Here is a 20,586-nt window from a genome sequence, read left to right on the forward strand (position 1 = left end):
ATGTATGCACTGTCACTGGTTGTATGCACTGTCACTGGATGTATGCACTGTCACTGGTTGTATGCAATGTACTAAACACGTAGTAGTTCAGTTATATACTGGTTGATAGTGACCTACACACCGAAGAACACAGGTTTCAGTTTGTGACGATGGTGCCGTACTCTGTCTACCAAAGAACACTCTGAATACAGTGTGATTGTAATGAAGACAATACTTGTAGACGTTGCACTTAAAAATAACACTCCGGGTCCCTGGTTCTAAAGTCGTAATTGATTGATATTCCATGGAAGAATTGTGGTATTGTAGATGTAGGCTTCACTCTGAATAATGTAGAAATGGATCTTCGATCAGCTGCCACTGACTTTTACATATAGTAAACAGTTGTACATACGTGAATTGCAAGTGTGTTTTTTTTCCATCAGAATAACATATTCATAGTACGCCGTTTGACCAAACACTGAATTCTAACAGTAATTCGAGAGGCCATTTTGTGTGGAATACCGCCACATACCAAACATTGGCCAAAGCATTAGCTTCGGACTGTGATCTATTCACTCTATTCGTTATGCCATTAGAACAGTAACATGTATGAATTTCAAACCTGGCCCAGAAGTCTTATCTCGTTATGTTGTCTCACGAGACAATAGAACCATTCCTCCAAAATGACCCGTTTTCGCTTACCATTATGGCCAATCTAAGTGGAACTTCTAAGTGCTTTTATGAGCATCGCTTACTGTCTGAGACATGTAGAATGCATTTACATTCATTTCAACCGGCCGAATTTCCCGTTTCGTGTCGTCTGGTGTGGGGTATATTTGTGCTTAAAAGCTTTTACACATCTTAATTGCAAATGATGACCCCGCATATACATTAACGCTGAGAATGTTTGTCTGCCAAGAACTCAAATAAACGTCCGTCGTTGTCCTTGTAGTGCTAGCAAACGACGGTCTGGCCAAATATACTTTATATACGTAAGGAATAGTTGCTAGTGGCAATGATAATATTTACACAGATAATGAAGCACAAAACGGGCGTCAGTAGTGTAAAAAAGGTGGTGAAAAACATTCACGGAGCCTAATTTACATCACAGTCATGTTTTAGGCGCAAGCTAAACGCATGCGTGCAACATCACACATTTATCAAGGAAGTTAAAAGTGTGATATGTCACTTTACTAACGGACTGAATCCCAGTTTGACAAACAAATCAAATATTCCTGATATTGATATACTTTAAGGATTCCTTGTTCTGTTGTGGTTTGGTTTACAAAGCCGCTGCCAAGACTATGCCAAACAGATCATGGCCCGTAGGTTGATGCTGGGGTCAAGCGCTGGAATGTAGAGTTGAGTTGGGCAAACGAGAGTCCACGCAACCTGTGAACTTCAACAACACTGCCTCTGCTACAGCTCCATAAAGCAGTCACGATGAAAGAACGGTCCACTATACATTCAGTAGTCTGTAGAACACTAACTTTGGTTCTGAATCACCAGGTCACTTTATCTAAATGCACTTATCACTTTACAGTACGTTCTCTTGTTTGACTAATACGTACGTTTTATTGTGTTTATTTCAGTCGGTGATCGATGAGGCCTACAGGATCCTGCTACCTCAAGCAGCAGCTCCCAAGCAAGAGTTCTGTCCTTTACTCAACATCAGTTTTTGTCCAGAAACAGAAACTCCTAAAACGGTGTGTGCAATGTACATTTGGTCTAGTATCTTGCTGCTTTTATACGGTTCCATTCATACCATTCATACCTAGAGTTTTCAGTCTGTGGACCAGTGCACGTTGAGGACACATGGAACCAAGTGTGAGGCTATGCAAGACGATGAGCAGTTGTATGAATGTAGTCAACGTGTTTAGATCTTGACGCCACACCCACACTTTCATACCGTCTTAGTGATACGAAGTGAAACAGTTTCCTCACCACATACAGGCTTCCGTCATGCGTGACTCACGAACAGACAGACAATGATAACTATTCATGATAATTTATCGTACGGTAACCTTCACCTGTGAACATATATGTAGACAGTTGGGTTATGTTTTTTCTCTGATTTTGTTCAACAGTTTTTCGTTAACTTATTCAACCCTCTTGGCTGGCCAGTCACTCATTTCGTCAGACTGCCGATCCCTGGCGGGACCTACAAGGTGATCGGAGAGGGCAAGGTCACGGCTGAGGTAAGACACATTACCGGACAGAAACTTTACTGCAACTATGTTGTCACCATGTATGTTTTCGTCTTTGTGGGATTATCTTCCACCTGAAAGTTCTGACTGATTTTCGGTGCAACTGTTAATAGCTAAAGGTCGTGCCGATACAGCCCACAGTATTATATCTGGGTCAGCAATACTGCACGGATAGGATGAGGAAGTGGACTACGTTCTTGTCAGTTGCAGTTGAAAAAAACAGATGTATTTTTATAAAATGAAAAGTATGCAGCTGACGGTTGCCATTTTTTGTTTAGGGTTGTTTTTTTTGTTTTTGTTTTTGTTTGTTTGTTTACTATGTAGATGATAGTTATTGTCCTTTTCCAAACTGGACAATAATTGTTTTCTCAAGCATTTAAGTCAACCGCTCAAATTATTTTTGTCTTCCAACCCTCCTCCCAGCAATCAGTACACACACTACACACCCCGCCACACCATTCTCGGACATCAGTCCCTGATTTATTCCGAGTAAGCTAGGAAAATTAATACATGTAAAGAAACAAACCTCATCACAGATCATCATACCCTTAACGTCAAACGGTCCATGATGCACCTTCCTGTGTGAGTGTATGTAAACAGTGGCTTGCACATTGGAGGTATCATGTGATTTCCTGTAGCCACCGTTAGTTTGACGATAAAGCATAATCATGCAATTTAACTGTGCAGTTAGCTAGTAAATCAAATATTGATAACTACTCTGTCTTTCGGTGAAGTTCCCATGTTTCAATATGTTAGATTTAAGTCTACATGGAGCGTATGTTTGATTTGCTCGCCGTTAACGACACAACACTCATATAGTGTTTTGTCTTTTGTGTGTGTCCTGGCAGTCAGCATGTTTGTCAGTAACGTTAATTAGCCTGTGTGTAATGTAGGTATTTTCACGATCAATGCTTGTACAGAGCACAAATACGTGCGCACTCACTTCCACCGTATCGCTGCTCCGAACTATTGTTGGCGACAACCTTTCCGGGACTGACTTTTTACTCGTTTCTCATTTAACATAAATTTGGCTTTGCGGATTATTTTCTCCAAATTGTAGTCGTTATATTTTTTAAGCTTTTTTTCATAAAATGCTGTACTTCCCATCTGCATTACGCGTTCATGTTTTGCTATTAATTTCTGTAATGTTTTTTGGAGAACGTGAATCAGCTGGTCCGAGCGCATGTGCAATGTGTTCAATTTCAATATTGCACGAGGAAGCTGAATGAATAATACATAACGTTACATTAGTATTGTACAGCGGAGTAATATGGACAGTCGTTGCCAAATCCCTGAATAAAATCGACCACGCCACTCAAAGTAAAATGAGGCTTTTTCAGTGAGTGTTATCTCTCCTTAAAAAGGTCAACGTCCTTACAGTCAAAGCATGAATGATTGATGCTCGATCGATTGAAGTGGGCCACGCGATATGTTATCAGGTAATTGTGTCGTTTTAGGTCAATTGATTGCTTCTAATAACTGCAGCAACAGACAATTGAAATTGAAACATTATTCATGATCATGAATTCACATAATGCATAGTTGAATGCTGCTGTCAGTATTAATATCGTGCCATGCCGGCTGTAACGATCGACAATGACTGCTCCGACTTCATGTTTGCGTTGTAGTCCAACAGCAGAGATTAAGCAGATATTCTTCAAATGATCGCTTTGAAGTAGTTTGGGCCTGGGGATGCAGAGAAAAATGAAAGTAAAAGGGTTTCTAGAAAAGCCGGTAAAGACAAAGGGTCATACTTGTAATTTCAGAGCCTTTTTTTGTCATCAGTGTTAACAATATGTAGGGTGATGTTATATACAGTGATTGTGCTTTGTATTTATAATACATTATTGTTACCTGTACTATGTCATGGTGCTCACATGCAATGTACAGATGGTTACAGACAGTACATAATGCTCTCATGTACGGCGATGGTTACATGACGTTATGTTTACGTAATGGTGTTATGTAGCAATGGTTACATAAAGTGATGGTTACATCTAGAGGCGGTATGTATAGTGATGGTCATGTATATTATTTGCTAGTAAAAGATTACTTGTGTCGATCTCTATAGAGAATTAGATACGATACCAAAAAGGTCCATTTGCTTTTTTCATTCAAATTAATTGAACTTTTGTCAATTTGGCGCTAGAGTGTCTTAAATCGTTGCTCCTAGACACGTTAATATACATGATGAAGTTACCTATCCCCCGACTATAGCTCCTCTTGTGACAGCCTCGTCACGGCCACATACTATGTTGTAAACTCGACGGTGTGAATTGTCAGGGGAAATATTATTCACCTTAACTTCAGACCTGACATAAAAACAACCAGATTGTGACACTTGGGGGAGATGTACAAAGTCTTCAACTCTTTACAAAAGTTCCCTCATACAACAACACCACAGCTCGTTTTTGCGGCCAGATCAAGTCCTTTAGGTCGAGGCATCCGACTTGCGAAGCTGGCTGATCTGCGGGACCGACACATCCTCATCTCAACAGATTGAGTTGGACGTTGTATTACATATCGGGATTTCTTTTTGATAATTTAATGTGTCTGTTTTCAGCTGAACGATACTTTTCATGCATGTCCGTGAAAAACATTTAGTCATTGTAAGAACAATAAACCATCCCTTATGGCTTCGTAAAAGTGTCATGTCGTAGAGGGTTATGTCCAAGTAACTCCCCGTTCCTTAAAAGTAATGGAGCCACATTATTTTCAAGAAATGGAGAGTTCCGAGGATATTACACTACTTAAATTACATTCAAAGTATTGGGAGTATTTCAGTTATCAACGTTAAATGTAAAATTACAAAATGGAGTCTTTAAATTTGAAACTGGTACAGTAGAGTAGAGAATGGAATGACGTCACAAATGTAATTTAATACAGGTTGACGATATAAATGGGATACGCCGCCTGTGGTAAAAACATTACACTGACTTTGGGTGCATTCATAGTTTACACGCAGAAGATGCAGCTGAACTTGGATTGGAGGAAATTCATTGGAAAAGACCTACAAAGTTACGTTGTTCCATCACTGATCCAGTAAGCACCTGCAGTTGTTTACCGAAAAGTCAGCTCAACCCACCCTCAACCCCATCCCCCTTTCTTTCTACAATAGGTATTAAAATGCTGTAATGCGCAGTAGCCGAGTAAGAGAATAAAACGTGATCAGACCCAAGCCGTTATGTACGGGAATAGTGGTGATAGCGGCGATACACAACATTCATTCACTTTATTGTCATAGCTTTGAGTGTACCATATATCATAATGTTGGTATATTGTGGATATTCCAGACAGTGCCTTTGTCGTCATCAACTGCTGCTATACCTGAACGAAGCCATTCCAAAGCTAAAGCAGAGCTGGTGTTCAGAGCTGACGTTCCACCATTAGGGTTCGCTTCCTATAAAGTGAGCAAAGAGACTAGTAAGTACCACAGCTATACAAGTCGTGATTTGGATGTTGCCAATAGAAGTAAACGATCCGACTGATTGTCTGGAAGAACCGAAATAGACTGACATATCTGATATTTCACATAAACACAGAAGTTACCAGAAAACCTTATTAATATTTGTAACGTTGAACACGAGTCTACATCGGGATCGTCTAGACATGGTTCTTGTGCACTGATATGTCAACGTAATATGTTTTCCTGTTGGTTTAATGTCTCTTTAACGGGTTTTAATAGCAAGTATCATGTAACTCTTCGCATGATGGGACTTGTAGGTTCGAATGATGTCCCGCCACTACAAGATAACACAAGGGATGACATTGTCATAGAAAATGAGGTAAGAAATCAACAACCCAATTTCTTTTCACATGTAAAGGTATTTTATACAGATGGACAGAAAAATGAACCATCTATTTTTAGTAGAATTACAATGTACTCAGAGGGTAAGCACAGATTACCTAGACTCTGAGTGCTACATGCATCCCCCAGTCACCTAGTTAAACAATGTTGAGTTTCGTCATCAGTAAAACTTGTTCAACAGTAATGTGTTACCTTAGTTTCCACGTCAGCATAAGTGTCCAGTGGACATTATATCGATATTCACATAGTTAGTACAATGTCTGTCAGTGGGTTGGTGAGCATTATATCGATATTCACATGGCTAGTCCAATGTCTGTCAGTGGGTTTGTGAGCATTATATCGATATTCACATGGCTAGTACAATGTTTGTCAGTGGATGGTGAGCATTATATCGATATTCACATGGCTAGTACAATGTCTGTCAGTGGGTTGGTGAGCATTATATCGATATTCACATGGCTAGTCCAATGTCTGTCAGTGGGTTGGTGAGCATTATATCGATATTCACATGGCTAGTACAATGTTTGTCAGTGGGTTGGTGAGCATTATATCGATATTCACATGGCTAGTACAATGTTTGTCAGTGGATGGTGAGCATTATATCGATATTCACATGGCTAGTACAATGTTTGTCAGTGGATGGTGAGCATTATATCGATATTCACATGGCTAGTCCAATGTCTGTCAGTGGGTTGGTGAGCATTATATCGATATTTACATGGCTAGTCCAATGTCTGTCAGTGGGTTGGTGAGCATTATATCGATATTCACATGGCTAGTACAATGTTTGTCAGTGGATGGTGAGCATTATATCGATATTCACATGGCTAGTACAATGTTTGTCAGTGGATGGTGAGCATTATATCGATATTCACATGGCTAGTCCAATGTCTGTCAGTGGGTTGGTGAGCATTATATCGATATTCACATGGCTAGTTCAATGTCTGTCAGTGGGTTGGTGAGCATTATATCGATATTCACATGGCTAGTACAATGTCTGTCAGTGGGTTGGTGAGCATTATATCGATATTCACATGGCTAGTACAATGTTTGTCAGTGGATGGTGAGCATTATATCGATATTCACATGGCTAGTCCAATGTCTGTCAGTGGGTTGGTGAGCATTATATCGATATTCACATGGCTAGTACAATGTCTGTCAGTGGGTTGGTGAGCATTATATCGATATTCACATGGCTAGTACAATGTCTGTCAGTGGGTGGTGAGCATTATATCGATATTCACATGGCTAGTACAATGTCTGTCAGTGGGTTGGTGAGCATTATATCGATATTCACATGGCTAGTCCAATGTCTGTCAGTGGGTGGTGAGCATTATATCGATATTCACATGGCTAGTACAATGTCTGTCAGTGGGTTGGGCGGTATGGGGTTTTAGCGGCTTAATATGTTGATATCATAGAAGTGGGTTGGGCGTTGTGGATACGTTTTTGTGTGTCCTTAGTGATTGAGGAGGGCAGAAACTGTGACCTGATTGTCATTTGGACTTTAACGCAGTTTAGGAAACCAGTAAATTCTGCCTCGATTTGCAAAAAAAAAATCGTTACACCTGAGTAACTGTGTTAATGTTTCATTTATATTGTGTTAGGGTTAAGGTTTATTTTGAACCAAGGTAAAATGTGATGGACGTGCTTTGCGCTTCGGTTTCAATCCTCCGTTTGTATGTTCTAGTTGTCGAAGTGAATATTAGTAGAATCGCTCACATATAAAATACATCGATGTGAAGTAAATCTAACACGTGGGGATTATATGCATTTAGATCTTTCTGGGCGACCATCACACACATACACACAGTCAGTCTCTCTTCCACACTCACTCACTCAGTCTCTCTCTCACACACACATACTCTCTCCCTTTCTGTCTCTCTGTCTCTCTCTCTCTCTCTCTCTCTCTCTCACACACACACACACACACGCACTTCACAAGTCTCCATCAGGAAACCACCTGTTTCTAACGGTCTGCTATCAAGATTTGTGTCACTTCATCACAGTGAACTGTGATTTGTGTGTATATAGGTGTTCTAATTGTCCAGCTCAGATTATATATCAGTATATATCTACATGATATCATATATAATTCTGAAGACCAGCATATCAGATTTGTTTCCTAAAACGTTTAAATATCATCATAAAACCCTCAACTGACATTTGATGTCTGCCATTGATACTTTAATGAACAGTCTTTTCTAGCTCATCTGACAGAAAGTCAAATGGGTTGAAACCAACTTTGCCCGTCGAGATCAATAGTTGACTTCCGCTATAGCCCTAGATACCAATATAGCAGGCCATGCACTTACCTGTTCCACTGATTATGGAACCCCATTTTCCTTAAATATGTTCGAATACGATTTTCAATATCCCCGCCGAACAAATTAGTGATTGCGTACACTGCACGTGTTTATTCGATTATAGGCATGTATATTCAGGTTGTCATCTGACGACTCTCAAAAGGTGAATTTTGTGTGATATTGTGTGTATTATTATGGGAAAACATCGTCTTTTTCAGTTTTTATTGCTAACTGTTGATGCTGAGAGTGGTTTGACTAAGACGCTGACAAACAAAGTCACGCAGATTAAGATAGAATTCGAGCAGAGCTACAGGTATTACCTGTCCAGTGAAGGTCAACAGCGGGACCCTAATGACCGCACAGGGGGCTTCCTGGGCTCACACAAACGGGCGTCGGGAGCATACGCTTTCGTCCCGAAGGAAGGACAAGGCCCTGTTAGACTGAACGGCCGTGACGCCAAAGGCGTCAATGTCAAGACATTTAAGGTAGGCCGCCAACAAGATGATCATGATTTGCTCCAGGAACCCACAGCATGGGGCCTCATCATCCTCCTCATCATTTAATTATCACTTTGCAGCCTTTGTGTATATCAGGTCAAACGCATTTTATAATCCAAAACTGTTCCACAAGAGATATTGCATGTGGGAGATCAGACAGTAGATTTTGCACAATGCTCTGGCAATGCTATGACGTCATGAAGTTGATGGTGTCACAATGCTATGACATCGCTGCAATGCAAACCTAATGGCAGTGCTGTGTTCAGAGATGTACATTTTTCACTGAAAACTAAAAAATGATTTGGATGATAAATAGAATCTCACCCACGTGTCTTCTGTCTTCACTTGTTGATAAAGATAAAAATATCATCGGCAAACCTAGGATATTCGTTACTTTATCAACTCGTGTTGATATATTTGATATCAGTAGACATCGTAATATTGTTAGAACAATCCTGATTGTGTGAAAAGCATACACAATGTGGATCTGAAAGGACTGTTGTGTAAATTTCAATCATATATGCTATATGTATTTTCTGGTGACCCTCATCGGTATTGCTACTATATTGTTGTAGGGGCATAAATAACTCACTCACTTAGTCTTGCTACTGGGTCATGATTGGTAGTACTTACCTTTCCGATTGCGTATTGCAGGGTGTGAACGCTCTGGAGATCCATCAGGAGTTTTCGAGCTGGATGACACAAGTCATCAGACTGTATGACGGAGCTCCGTACCTGGAACTAGAGTGGACTGTGGGGCCTTTACCTGACGAGTAAGTACAGGTATATTCTGCACACAGACATTTTAATTCTCGTGACAGATGACAGCCAGGTAAAACCATGCAGCGATCGCTCCTCTCCCGGATTCACATTTAACAACATGTCAAGATTGGAATAGTTGTTGTTATCCACCAATGGGTGAGTTGTTCATTGGCTATGTTGCAGAAACAGGGAAACCAAGGAGGTGATCTCCCACTTCACTACCGACTTGCAGACTCGGGGGGTAGTGTATACAGACTCTAATGGGCGGGAAATGATCCAGAGAAGGTAATAGTCAATCAGGTGAAAGATAACAGTACATTCACTGATATGAATGAATTAAAACAGAAGTAATGACTTGAAAGAAGGTGTTAGTCCAGAGGGCAACGGAATCCAGGTTACCGTTGTTCTTAGATGTCACACGAGTGCAGACCTCCTGTAATATGTCACACGGGTCCCGGTTATTCCCCTTTAACATGTTCCGCGAGTCAGCCTTATTCACCAGTGATATGTCCCTCAAGTCACAGATATTCCCTGTTACATATCTCCTGGTTATTCCCTGTAATATGTCTCACACGTCCCGGATACTCCCTGTAATATGTGCCGCAAATCTCAAGTATTTCACCTTCAATATGCTAGACAAGTGCCAGTCATACCCTGTAACATGTCCCGCAAGTCCCTGTTATTCGCTCTAATATGTCCCCAAGTCCCGTTTATTGCAAGTAATATGCCACATGAGTCCCGGTTACTCCCTGTAATATGTCCCGTGAGTCCTTGTTATTCACATATAATATGTCCCATGAGTCCTGGTTATTCCCTGTATTATGTACCACAAGTCCCTGTTATTCCCTGTAATATATGTCCCATGAGTCCTGGTTATTCTCATATAATATGTCCTGTGGTGAGTCCTGGTTATTCCCCTATATTATGTTCTGTTTTGTTTATTCCCATATATTCCCATATAATATGTTTATTCCCATGTAATATGCCCCGTGAGTTTTGGTTATTTCCCTATAATATGCCCCGTGAGTCCTGGTTATTCCCATATAATATGTCCCGTAAGTCCTGACATGTGTCACATGATTCCCGGTTATTCCCTGCAATATGTCACGCTTGAGGTTATGTTGTAATTGCCATGGACCAGCTGTTATTTTATATGACTGTCCTCTTACAAAGTGTCTACATATCAGCTTGCTCTCAAGTAAAGGCCTACCAAAGTCCCTCCAAATGCCGTGTCTCACCGTGGTCGCCTATGCTGCGTAGGAATCAGTGTCTCGTAACTACACTTTATCGGTTTCGCATCTGTTGCGGACTATCCATCACTCAATTAATCACACTCTCATTAGAAAAGCAAACTCGTTTCTTTTTTTCAGACTAGATAAACGCGAGACCTGGAACCTGACTGTGACAAGCCCTATTTCAGGCAATTACTATCCCGTCACTGGCAGAATCGCTCTACAAGTAAGGGAAACATTTACAATAATCGACCTACATGTAGTTTCGCCGAAGTGGGCGTTTGAATCCGCCAGCCGTACCATACTCACTGACTGGCACTAATCTAATGAGATTTTCCTCTCAAAATGAAATTCTAATTTCAGTTTCATTTTTCCACTGGAGTAGCTCTTTTGATTACGAGGAAAACATTAACAAAACTTTAAAGAGTAAACATCAAAAATAATTATGCTGATATTTGAAAGATTAATTGGCAGTAACTAAATGATGGCGGTGGCTGCTGCACCCAAAACCAAACACACTTCATGATAATCCCACATCATCAGGTTTATAAGGGAATGGTTGTTCATATGAGGGATACTGGAGACATCCGAGTGGGTAACGGTTACCACTCGCCACGAGCAATGCCCCACATCGCTAAATGTGACGCCTGCCTGTGTGTCCGCGGTACTAAATAATATCTGTATGTTGAAAGGTGTAAACTTGTTTAGTGTTTCCGCTCCTGTTTGTCTGTGGAGCTTGGAGCCAAACTGCCAAGAAAAAAACATATAGTCTATGAAGCATTCGAAACTATTTCGGCAACCTGTAATTTAGCTTAGATTAGTATAATTTATGTTGATTTACAACTGACTGCAACAGTTGCTGACATCAGAAACGCGAAATCCCATATGCGCATCGGGTTATGCGTCCATCTCTCCATGAAGGATATGCCATGTTGAGGTAATTGTTATTAATAATATATGATACATAATTTTAACTTCACTAACTGTAGAACAGTGGTGAAATTCACCAAAACTGTGCAGCAAACATCGCCGATTCTGTTGTCAGTAGGCTAGGAAGCAGATGTCGATTAGTCTGTGTAACCTACACTGGTTGAGGTATATTGAAACCCAAGAGAACAAGAGAAAAACCTCGACCTATCTTCTGCCATAAATCACTTTCAATGCATACAGGTGACCGTTCCCTGCTTTAAGTGTTTCGGTGTACTTGACCTAATTGCTGTTTGATCCAGGACCAAGACAAGCAGGCCCAGCTGACGGTTCTGACAGATCGCTGCCAGGGGGGAGCCAGCATCAAAGATGGGGAAATTGAGCTGCTGGTAACCTATTCTGTCAATATTATTTATAAACAAATCTCATACACTGACCAGGCTTGATCTGTTTTGTAACTCGCAATCGAATTCATACGTGCCAACCTGATGCAGCTTGAAAATATTAATGCGTTTGAAAACTACATTCACATGCTAACCCTTCAGACGTCTGTTGTGTGTTCACGTTCATGTGGCTGGTGTGAGATACAGTTACCTGATTTCGTAGAGCTTCCAAGTATATCTTCCCCTGGCGTAATCACGGGCACTAAGCCATACACATGCATACACGCGCACGCGCGCACTCATGCGCAGAACCCCAGACACACACGTGCATGCTGATATGGACGCACTCTCACACACACATGGCGGCAGGAACACATGGTGTACAGACCTATCGTTTGGATGAAATATTTACGCAATTATCGACTTTCCTTTGCAGCTCTAGGATTTCAAAAAGCATTTCATGTTACTGTATGGCCCTATACGATACCCAGTTCTATCGTCTGTGCAGATGCAAACGAACATATTATCTGAGCGTTTGTTCATTTGAAGCAGCGACACCGCTCTGCTAGTCCAGCATTGGACTCTTGCTATAATACCGCAACGATCACCTTTAGACATTCCCAGACCCTCTGACTCGGTCGGAATCTTCGATTCATCACGATTTGCCAGCATCTTATTGAAAGAATTCCTATGACACTTCGAGGTGTAACATTTACTAAACTAAACAGACATAGACGTGGTGCATATGTAATGATCCGTGAATATCCTGGTAAACATTGATCTTCAACAACCCATGCTTCTCGTAAGAGGCGACTAGCGAGATTGATTGCCCGGGCTCGTGGACTTAGTTGACCGACACATAGGGAGAGTTTGTTTGAAATCTGTAGCGCTTTTTTGCAACCACAAGGAAAAGCGACCATGTTGGCTGCTGGTAGGATAAGTATTCATGAGTTGCCTCCCATTTCCAGGTACACCGACGTACTTTCAAGGACGATGACCTTGGAGTACAGGAACCACTGAATGAGAAAGGGGTAGACGGCAGAGGTCTCATAATCAGAGGTACAAATACGATACGGCTCCATCTGTGACCGGAGAGTTTCGGACATACAATGAAGGGTGAATCATTGCCAGTGATGGAATAGAAAAATATTTGGCACATAAACATTTGTAGAGAGGTTCGGTGTCCTATATGATACACTTATACATAAAATCTTTCTTGACATGCGACTGAATGGGCCGATTGATTCTATAGTTGCCTCACTCATTTTCATTGCCTTTTAAAACATGCTTTGGAACGTAAGGTGTGTAACTGTAAACCAATTTAATTGTTTAGATTTTACCTTTAAAGCGATGCTATAGAGCTGCAGTAACACAAGGGTGATGCACTTCAAGGGAATGGTGTCTTATGAAACGAAGCTTCAAGTAAAGGTCATTCACAAATAGGTGCGCAACCGGTAGTTTACATGTACGAAATTTCATTAACCATGGTTTAATCTAATGTGATACTTGCACTCCCACCTGTCGTGGAGACTTGAAGCTGACATGTCATTGCATTGAACAGCTGTATAATAAAACGGCCTTCGTTTGGTTTTTTATCGTGTGTAATTTTACAAGGGATCACAGATTTCGGCCTTTTTATATTGCAGGCAAACACTACGTATTTCTGAACACGATAGAGAAGACAGCTCAGGATTTCCGACCTTTGGGGCTGCAGTTCCATCACCCGCCGACAGTGTCGTTCTCTGCCCCTCAGCAAGATGTGACAGATTCTTTACATACACAGGTGAAAAAAACCACTTTGTTCAGCTGACAGTTTTCCCATCATTTACGAAACAGAATAAAGTTTGTTGCCCAGGGCGAACTGAAGAAGATTGAAGTCAATCAACGTTGTTAAAAAAACATTCGTAAAAGAAAATGTAGCATCTGTAAGCACACAATTGATGATTCATTCCACTATTTCAAACCCAAGGAAATACTAAAAACGGTCGTGTGTGATAGTCAATAGCAACAGCGCATATTAGGAATACGATCCATAACGGGAGACAACTCTACCACTCCTTTGCCGGTTATGTCGATTTGATGTGAAGCTCCCGTAAAGTTTTTTTTTTTTGTTTCTTTCCTTTTTCAGAGTACCAAACGCGCTACAACATCTACATTTTTCCCCTTTTTTCAAAAAAAGAAAAAAAAACACCAAAAAACAACAATCATTTCATTCATGTCAGTCAGGTGTACAAAGACAGTGAGAGACCATTTCCGTGTTAAAACAGTTTCCAAACTACTACATAAACAGAGTCTGGGTGTGTACAGCTGACTGCATGGGTTACTAGCAAAATTTAAAGCTGGTTGTACAGTTACAACAAAGAGTTACTGATGATTTGCAAAAGTAAGAAATTGGTATACAAAGTCAGTGAGTGCAAAACTCCAGGGACAACTTCTGAGAATTGTCAACGTGTTCGGGATAGTCATACATCACGGGATTGATTTAATTACGAAAGATGAAAACACAAACACACAAGGTCAATGTGTGCACACCGCTAGCAACACACGTCATCGGATAAAAGCGAGATAAGAGTTGGTTGTACAACTGCATCAAAAAGTTACTAAATAATATCAAAGATATAAAACGGTACCCAAATTCAGTGGGTGCACAGTTCCAGCGATAAAATCCATGGGTTACACGCAAGTTCGAGCTGATTACACATCAGCGACCAAGCGTTAATTTTAAAAGGTGAAAACATGTGTATAAAGTCAGGGAGCAACAAACCCCATGGATTTCACACATTTTCAAACCAGTTGTACCTCGGCAATAAAAGGATAATAATTTCAGAGTGTGAGAACATAGGTATACAGAGTCAGACAGTGCACCACTCTAGCCAAAAACTCAATGGTTCACGCATATGGTCAAGCTGGTCATACATCAGCAACAACAGTCAATCAGTTAATCATCACTCATGATAAGGCATGTTTTGCATTTCAGTGGTCAGGTTTGTCTGCCCCTCTCCCGAGTAATGTCCACCTGCTGACCTTGGATCAAGTGCCTGGCAAGGTCAATAAACTGTTGCTGAGATTAGAAAATATTTTTGAAAGACGGGAGCTCGCCGAATCGGAACGAATTGCAGAGTTAGATTTAGAGGTGAGTCGATCGTTGTAATGACAGACACATATATTTGTGTATAGTTGTGGCATCCATTGTTTGACTGAATATTAATTTACAGTTAGTGTGAAGCCCCTGTCTGGTGTATCCTCCCCCCCCCCACCACCACCCCCACCCCCACCCCCACCACCGGTATATCGCTGAAACACAGCCGAGCAACACCAAGCTCACAAACTACTTTACAAGTCTCCCCCCACAAATAAATACTGCTAAAACATAATACATAGATCCATAGACAAGTTATGATGGGATAGTACTACTAGTAGTAGTAGTAGTAGCAGCAGCAGCAGCAGTAGTAGTAATATGGTACAGTGTGGTTGCTATGGTTATTTTATTCCAGAACGTTTTCATATTTCAGGATCTATTTTCCAAGTTTCGAGTGACTGGAGTAAGGGAGTTAACTCTTGGTGCTAACCACAACGTGAGCAGTGTACGTCGACTGAGGTGGAAGAAACCTGATGGGAGCCTAACACCTTCACAAGTCGGTACGGTCTTCGGCACTCTTCTAGTCACTCACGTGTTAGGCTTTACATTGCTAGTTCTTTTATGACTCAAAAGACTTTATGTATTCGATGTTTTGTGTTCTTTGAAACCAACAACTCTTTTTGTCAAATTCTTTTGTGTTTTGGTGGTTAAGCAATTGTTAATGCTCTGATATATCATGCCATACTAGTATATTACAACATAGAAATGAAGTGGTCATTGTCAAAGTGGAAGTTGTGAGCATAAACCTTCAAACAATACCGGACTTAAGACTGAGCTGTTTCTTCGAACCTAATATGCTGTCATGAGGTTCATCAAACCAAAGGTACGGCTACAAGGAAAAGATTGTCAGTCTAATGTGTATTTGTGTTTAACCAGGTTCCACGGAAGGGCGGTACAAACACGAGGCTCCGTTCACCATAACCCTCACGCCCATGGAGATACGAACATTCCACATCGACATCATCCAGAAAAATTACCAATCGGGGACATGAACATTTTTACACCATATTTATTTGTATATCGTATATTTTATTAAATATTCTATTTTTTTCTAACACTGTGTCTCATATCTGTAGTTATAACTGTGAATAGATGAATGAATCTATTTATATGCCACTGTCAGTTTTATATATTCTAGTTATAACACCTATTCAATCAGCCAGATCTCTCACTGCGCAGAGAAACGCCATGGCCTTGTTTATATCTCGTTCTACCCCACAGTGTCGGGTTTTAATTGTATACGATGACATTCCTTTGACATTATATAGCTGACGTGTCAGTGGATAACGGACAACGTACAATGCAATCGTTGCTAGGTGCCATCCATGTAGTTACACCATATGTTATAGGTGTCATCTTTTTCTCCTTCCCGCAGCCCATAGTCCTTTTAACAAAGGCTCAGGCAACTTATTGAGTCACTACTAAAATCGTTAGTGACTAATTCGCTACTTTGTGTGTTCATTGAGATACTGTCTCTGAACCAATTTTAAACATGTGCTGAAACTCGGTTGCATGAGGGATTATGAGTTTCCCTATAGCCCGGCTCAAAATATTCGCCTATATTACAGGTACATTCAAACCAGTTTTGTCGATGGTATATTATGAAACATCCTACCCCGATTTAGTAAGCAAATTGATTCAGATGTTTAGAAACACATGGAAGATCCGAATTTATGGATGTTCTTCCAGGAACACGACGTTTCGGAATGTATTCTTACTCCACTGGTCCTTTCAATCTGGTGGTCCACCTTTATGGAACAAGCTACCACTGTCTCTAAGACCAGCAGAGCAACTTACTACTTTCGAAACAAAAGCAAAGACTCATTTATTCTCGACAGCCTACCACACCCAACAGCGCTTTTGAGCATCCTTTCGAAGGACTGATATTTGAGCTATTATATAACTGACTGATTGAGAAGCAAACACGTAGATAGGTGTACAGGTTCTCACGCAATTATCTCTTCTTCGTCAAAGGAACGTGATTAATTCACATATGCACATACATATCACATGTATTCAGACAATATATAATAATCAATGAAGTGGAAGGCACGTAGCCTCAACGACATTTCGCCTTGATAAAATATTCAGGACAATTCGTCTGTACACTGTAAACAACTACCACCATGCAAATCCAAGAATTCATTCAACCGCCCGCCCAACAGAAACACACAGTGACCATTGTAGTACTGTTATTTATGACCGAATTATGAACAAGGGACCAAAAGTCAGTATACCATGAATAATACTTAAGTACAGCTTGAAATATATACCAGGGCCGGATTTGTGTACGTATCTCGATATTATGTTTTTAAACTTCACGCTGTATACCCGTGAAGATCCGGGGCAGAACAGGCCTTCAGCAATCCATACTTGCCATGAAAGGCGACTATGGTTGTTGTAAGAGGCGACTAACGGGATCGAGTTGAAAGACTCGCTGATTTGGTTGACATATGTCTTTGGTTCCCAATTGCGCCAGTGAGTTTAGTTTTACGCTCAGCAATATTCCAGCCATATGCCGGCGGTCTGTAAATAATCGAGTATGGACCAGACAATCCAATGATCAACAACATGAGGATCGATCTGCACAATTCTGAACCGATGACATGTGTCAACCAAGGCAGCGAGCCTGACCACCCAATCCCGTTAGTGGCCTCTTACGACAAGCATAGTCTCCTTTTATGACAAGCATGGGTTGCCGAAGGCCTATTCTACCCCGGACCTTCCGATTATTTCCAGACCGCCGCCATATAGCTGGAACATGCGGGGTAAAGGCAAAGTCACTCACTCACTCCACCTTCACGAAACTGCACCTATGAATCATACGTTCATACCGTATGCACAAAGCACATTTTTATATACGCTATGAACGGATTTGCAGTCATCTCCAAGCATCATCTAAAAGTTGGGAAACGTTTATCATTTGTTTAAGTTCCGATATCCCCGGTGTATATTTGAAACGTTTTATTTGATCGTACGGCCAGTGCTAAAACAAGATAATAACAAAAGGCATTGGAGGTTTTTAACCAACTACAACATGGCAAGCGACTGGTTCGCAACCGTGTAGTTCTTGAATACATGATTCCTGCATTCAGCCAATAGCTAAACATTTGTAGCCATATTTGTGTTCACAAACTGCTAAATAGTATCATAAATAAATGTTGATTAACGTACAGTGCAACAATTATCAAAATGTAGCCATGATTAAATGGACTGTTTTAGAGCGTGTGACATGTCACGAAAATAAAGAGAACAATTTGCAACATAATAGGGTATTCACCTTCATGTTACTCACTAAAAATGTGATCATAGTCGCGACTTCTTACACGGCTGTTTTTTATGATTTACACGTCACTGTACACAAAGGAGGACTGTGAAATGTCTTCACTGATCATGTTGTGTATTCGCAGATGGTAGTGCTGGCTTTTGTACAATATTGCTTACATATTAATGGATGCAAAATATCCATGGTAACAGGTGTTCGCTGGAAAAATATGTGAACATGAAACAAAAAGAAGCGGAGAATCCAAATGAATGTCATCATGAAAAACAAAATTATTTGTCAATTACAGTATTCCAGGATATTTCTATAAAGGAAAATAACCGGCATTTTTACGATGGTGTAAAGTAGGTAAATGACTTCAATACTGCCGACTGCTGACTACTCACTTCTCAAGGTGTGGATACAATCATATGTACAGATAAAATGTATAATCAGCAAGCAATGATCAAGTCCTTCAACTCCCAACACATCTATTGTGTCGTGTTTTTACACGTTCAACATAAGGCTTGTTGCAGTACATTATTACTGAAACATTATGAGACAACAGTAATATTTGGTTAGAACAAAGACTGGAGAGTGCAACTGTATGTAGCTGCCGTGGTTTATCAGTAAACAAACGCATGGGCAAGCAGAAGCTTTCCTCTACTTCCCAGATGGTAACTTTCATACTTTCTGTTGGAAAATGTAGTACAGGTCATTTATTAAAGAAATGTTCCATTCAGACATGTAATCCTGTTGTCGTTCGTCTGCTCCAACCTCTTGAATTGCATGTCAGATGGTTTGAACCCATACACTACTGACTGACAGATGACATTATATTGTTATTGGTCTGTAGTTTGAACAATCACGTGTATCACATTTTTATGGAGAGGAAATAATTGATGCTGATTTCAACAGTAAGAAAACGTGTTGTTTTGAAGTCAGTGACCATCTTCATTTCAAAGGGGCCGTAGGGTAGCTTAGTGGTAAAAGCGTTCGCTCGTCACGCCGAATACCCGGACTCGAATCCCCACATGTGTACAATGTGTGAAGCCCAAAACGTATTGTATTAAAATCTGTGACAATCTTCATTTTGAAGGGGCGGTGGGGTAGCCTAGTGGTTAAAGCTTTCGCTCGTCACCGCGAATACCTTGGTTCGAATTCCCCGATGGATACAACGTGTGAGGACCATTTCTATTGTCCTCCACCGCAATAGTGCTAGAATATTGCTGTAACTAAACTCACTCACTTCATGTTAAACATAAACAGTTTTGCGAATATCGAAGCTAGCGTGGCCGTTCCTTGTTGCAGTACATTGGTTGATGTAGATGCATTCAGCAAGCACAGGGATAGCATCAACTCCTTCATTAGTAGTGTTCATGGATGACTAAGGGAATATTGAATATCTACGGATCAATTATTGGAAAATCTGAATCGGGGCTTCTGACGTGATCTGCGAAGAAATGAATATAATATTATTCATAACGGGTTCATTCAGTGATAGTTTGGTACCTCCAAATGAAAAAGCTATATTAATGAAACCGTCGGATCCTCACTACCGAGGTTTCTTTACTTTTCTTGTGCATGCAAAATCTTAATTAATCTCTTGTGTACCATCGATTATTATTTATGCCATCAATATCTGACAAAGCGTGAATATACTTGCCTTTCAAAAGTATGAGCATTACGAGGCATGTTCTCGTATGTAAAGGAAGACAAGACAGCGATTCAAGAACTCTAGAATCCCTAACATCCGTTACACTTCATACCATGCTTTAGCGTAAGTGGTTATTCTGGTAGCTTCAGTAATTATTATTAGTTTGAGACAATAGACAGAATGAAAATTTTCCACCGTTTTATTGGAATCATGAAGTTTATCATGAAGTATATGTTAAAGTCGCAAGAAAAGTTAATTAATTCATTAATATTAACTGCTTTGCCTGTTGTTTAACCTATTAACATTCCAATAGTGTGCTGGTGTTTAGTCAGTCAGTTTAAATGTTTAATTATTTAGAGATATGTATTTAGCCTGTATCCATGTCGCCTCAGGCTCAACCATATCTAAATACGCCGTTACTGTTGCA

General features: G+C 40.5%; 1 protein-coding gene across 4 annotated transcripts in view; it reads left to right on the plus strand.

The window, feature by feature from the left end:
• The window catches only part of LOC137285281 (lysosomal alpha-mannosidase-like), a 68,590-nt gene extending 52,295 nt beyond the window's left edge, over window positions 1–16,295 (plus strand). For all 4 annotated transcript variants that reach the window (XM_067817606.1, XM_067817608.1, XM_067817607.1 and 1 more), the window contains exons 14-27: window positions 1,572–1,685; window positions 2,067–2,177; window positions 5,480–5,609; window positions 5,910–5,971; window positions 8,519–8,785; window positions 9,452–9,570; window positions 9,743–9,844; window positions 10,930–11,017; window positions 12,021–12,107; window positions 13,070–13,160; window positions 13,748–13,884; window positions 15,079–15,234; window positions 15,614–15,740; window positions 16,117–16,295. In XM_067817606.1, coding sequence (XP_067673707.1) covers window positions 1,572–1,685; window positions 2,067–2,177; window positions 5,480–5,609; window positions 5,910–5,971; window positions 8,519–8,785; window positions 9,452–9,570; window positions 9,743–9,844; window positions 10,930–11,017; window positions 12,021–12,107; window positions 13,070–13,160; window positions 13,748–13,884; window positions 15,079–15,234; window positions 15,614–15,740; window positions 16,117–16,232 — 1,707 coding nt within the window. In that variant the 3' untranslated portion in view covers window positions 16,233–16,295. The remainder of the gene's footprint in view (window positions 1–1,571; window positions 1,686–2,066; window positions 2,178–5,479; window positions 5,610–5,909; window positions 5,972–8,518; window positions 8,786–9,451; window positions 9,571–9,742; window positions 9,845–10,929; window positions 11,018–12,020; window positions 12,108–13,069; window positions 13,161–13,747; window positions 13,885–15,078; window positions 15,235–15,613; window positions 15,741–16,116) is intronic.
• Window positions 16,296–20,586: the final 4,291 nt, after the last annotated feature.

Source organism: Haliotis asinina, chromosome 5 (genome assembly GCF_037392515.1).
Source record: "Haliotis asinina isolate JCU_RB_2024 chromosome 5, JCU_Hal_asi_v2, whole genome shotgun sequence".
Taxonomy (NCBI): domain Eukaryota; kingdom Metazoa; phylum Mollusca; class Gastropoda; order Lepetellida; family Haliotidae; genus Haliotis; species Haliotis asinina.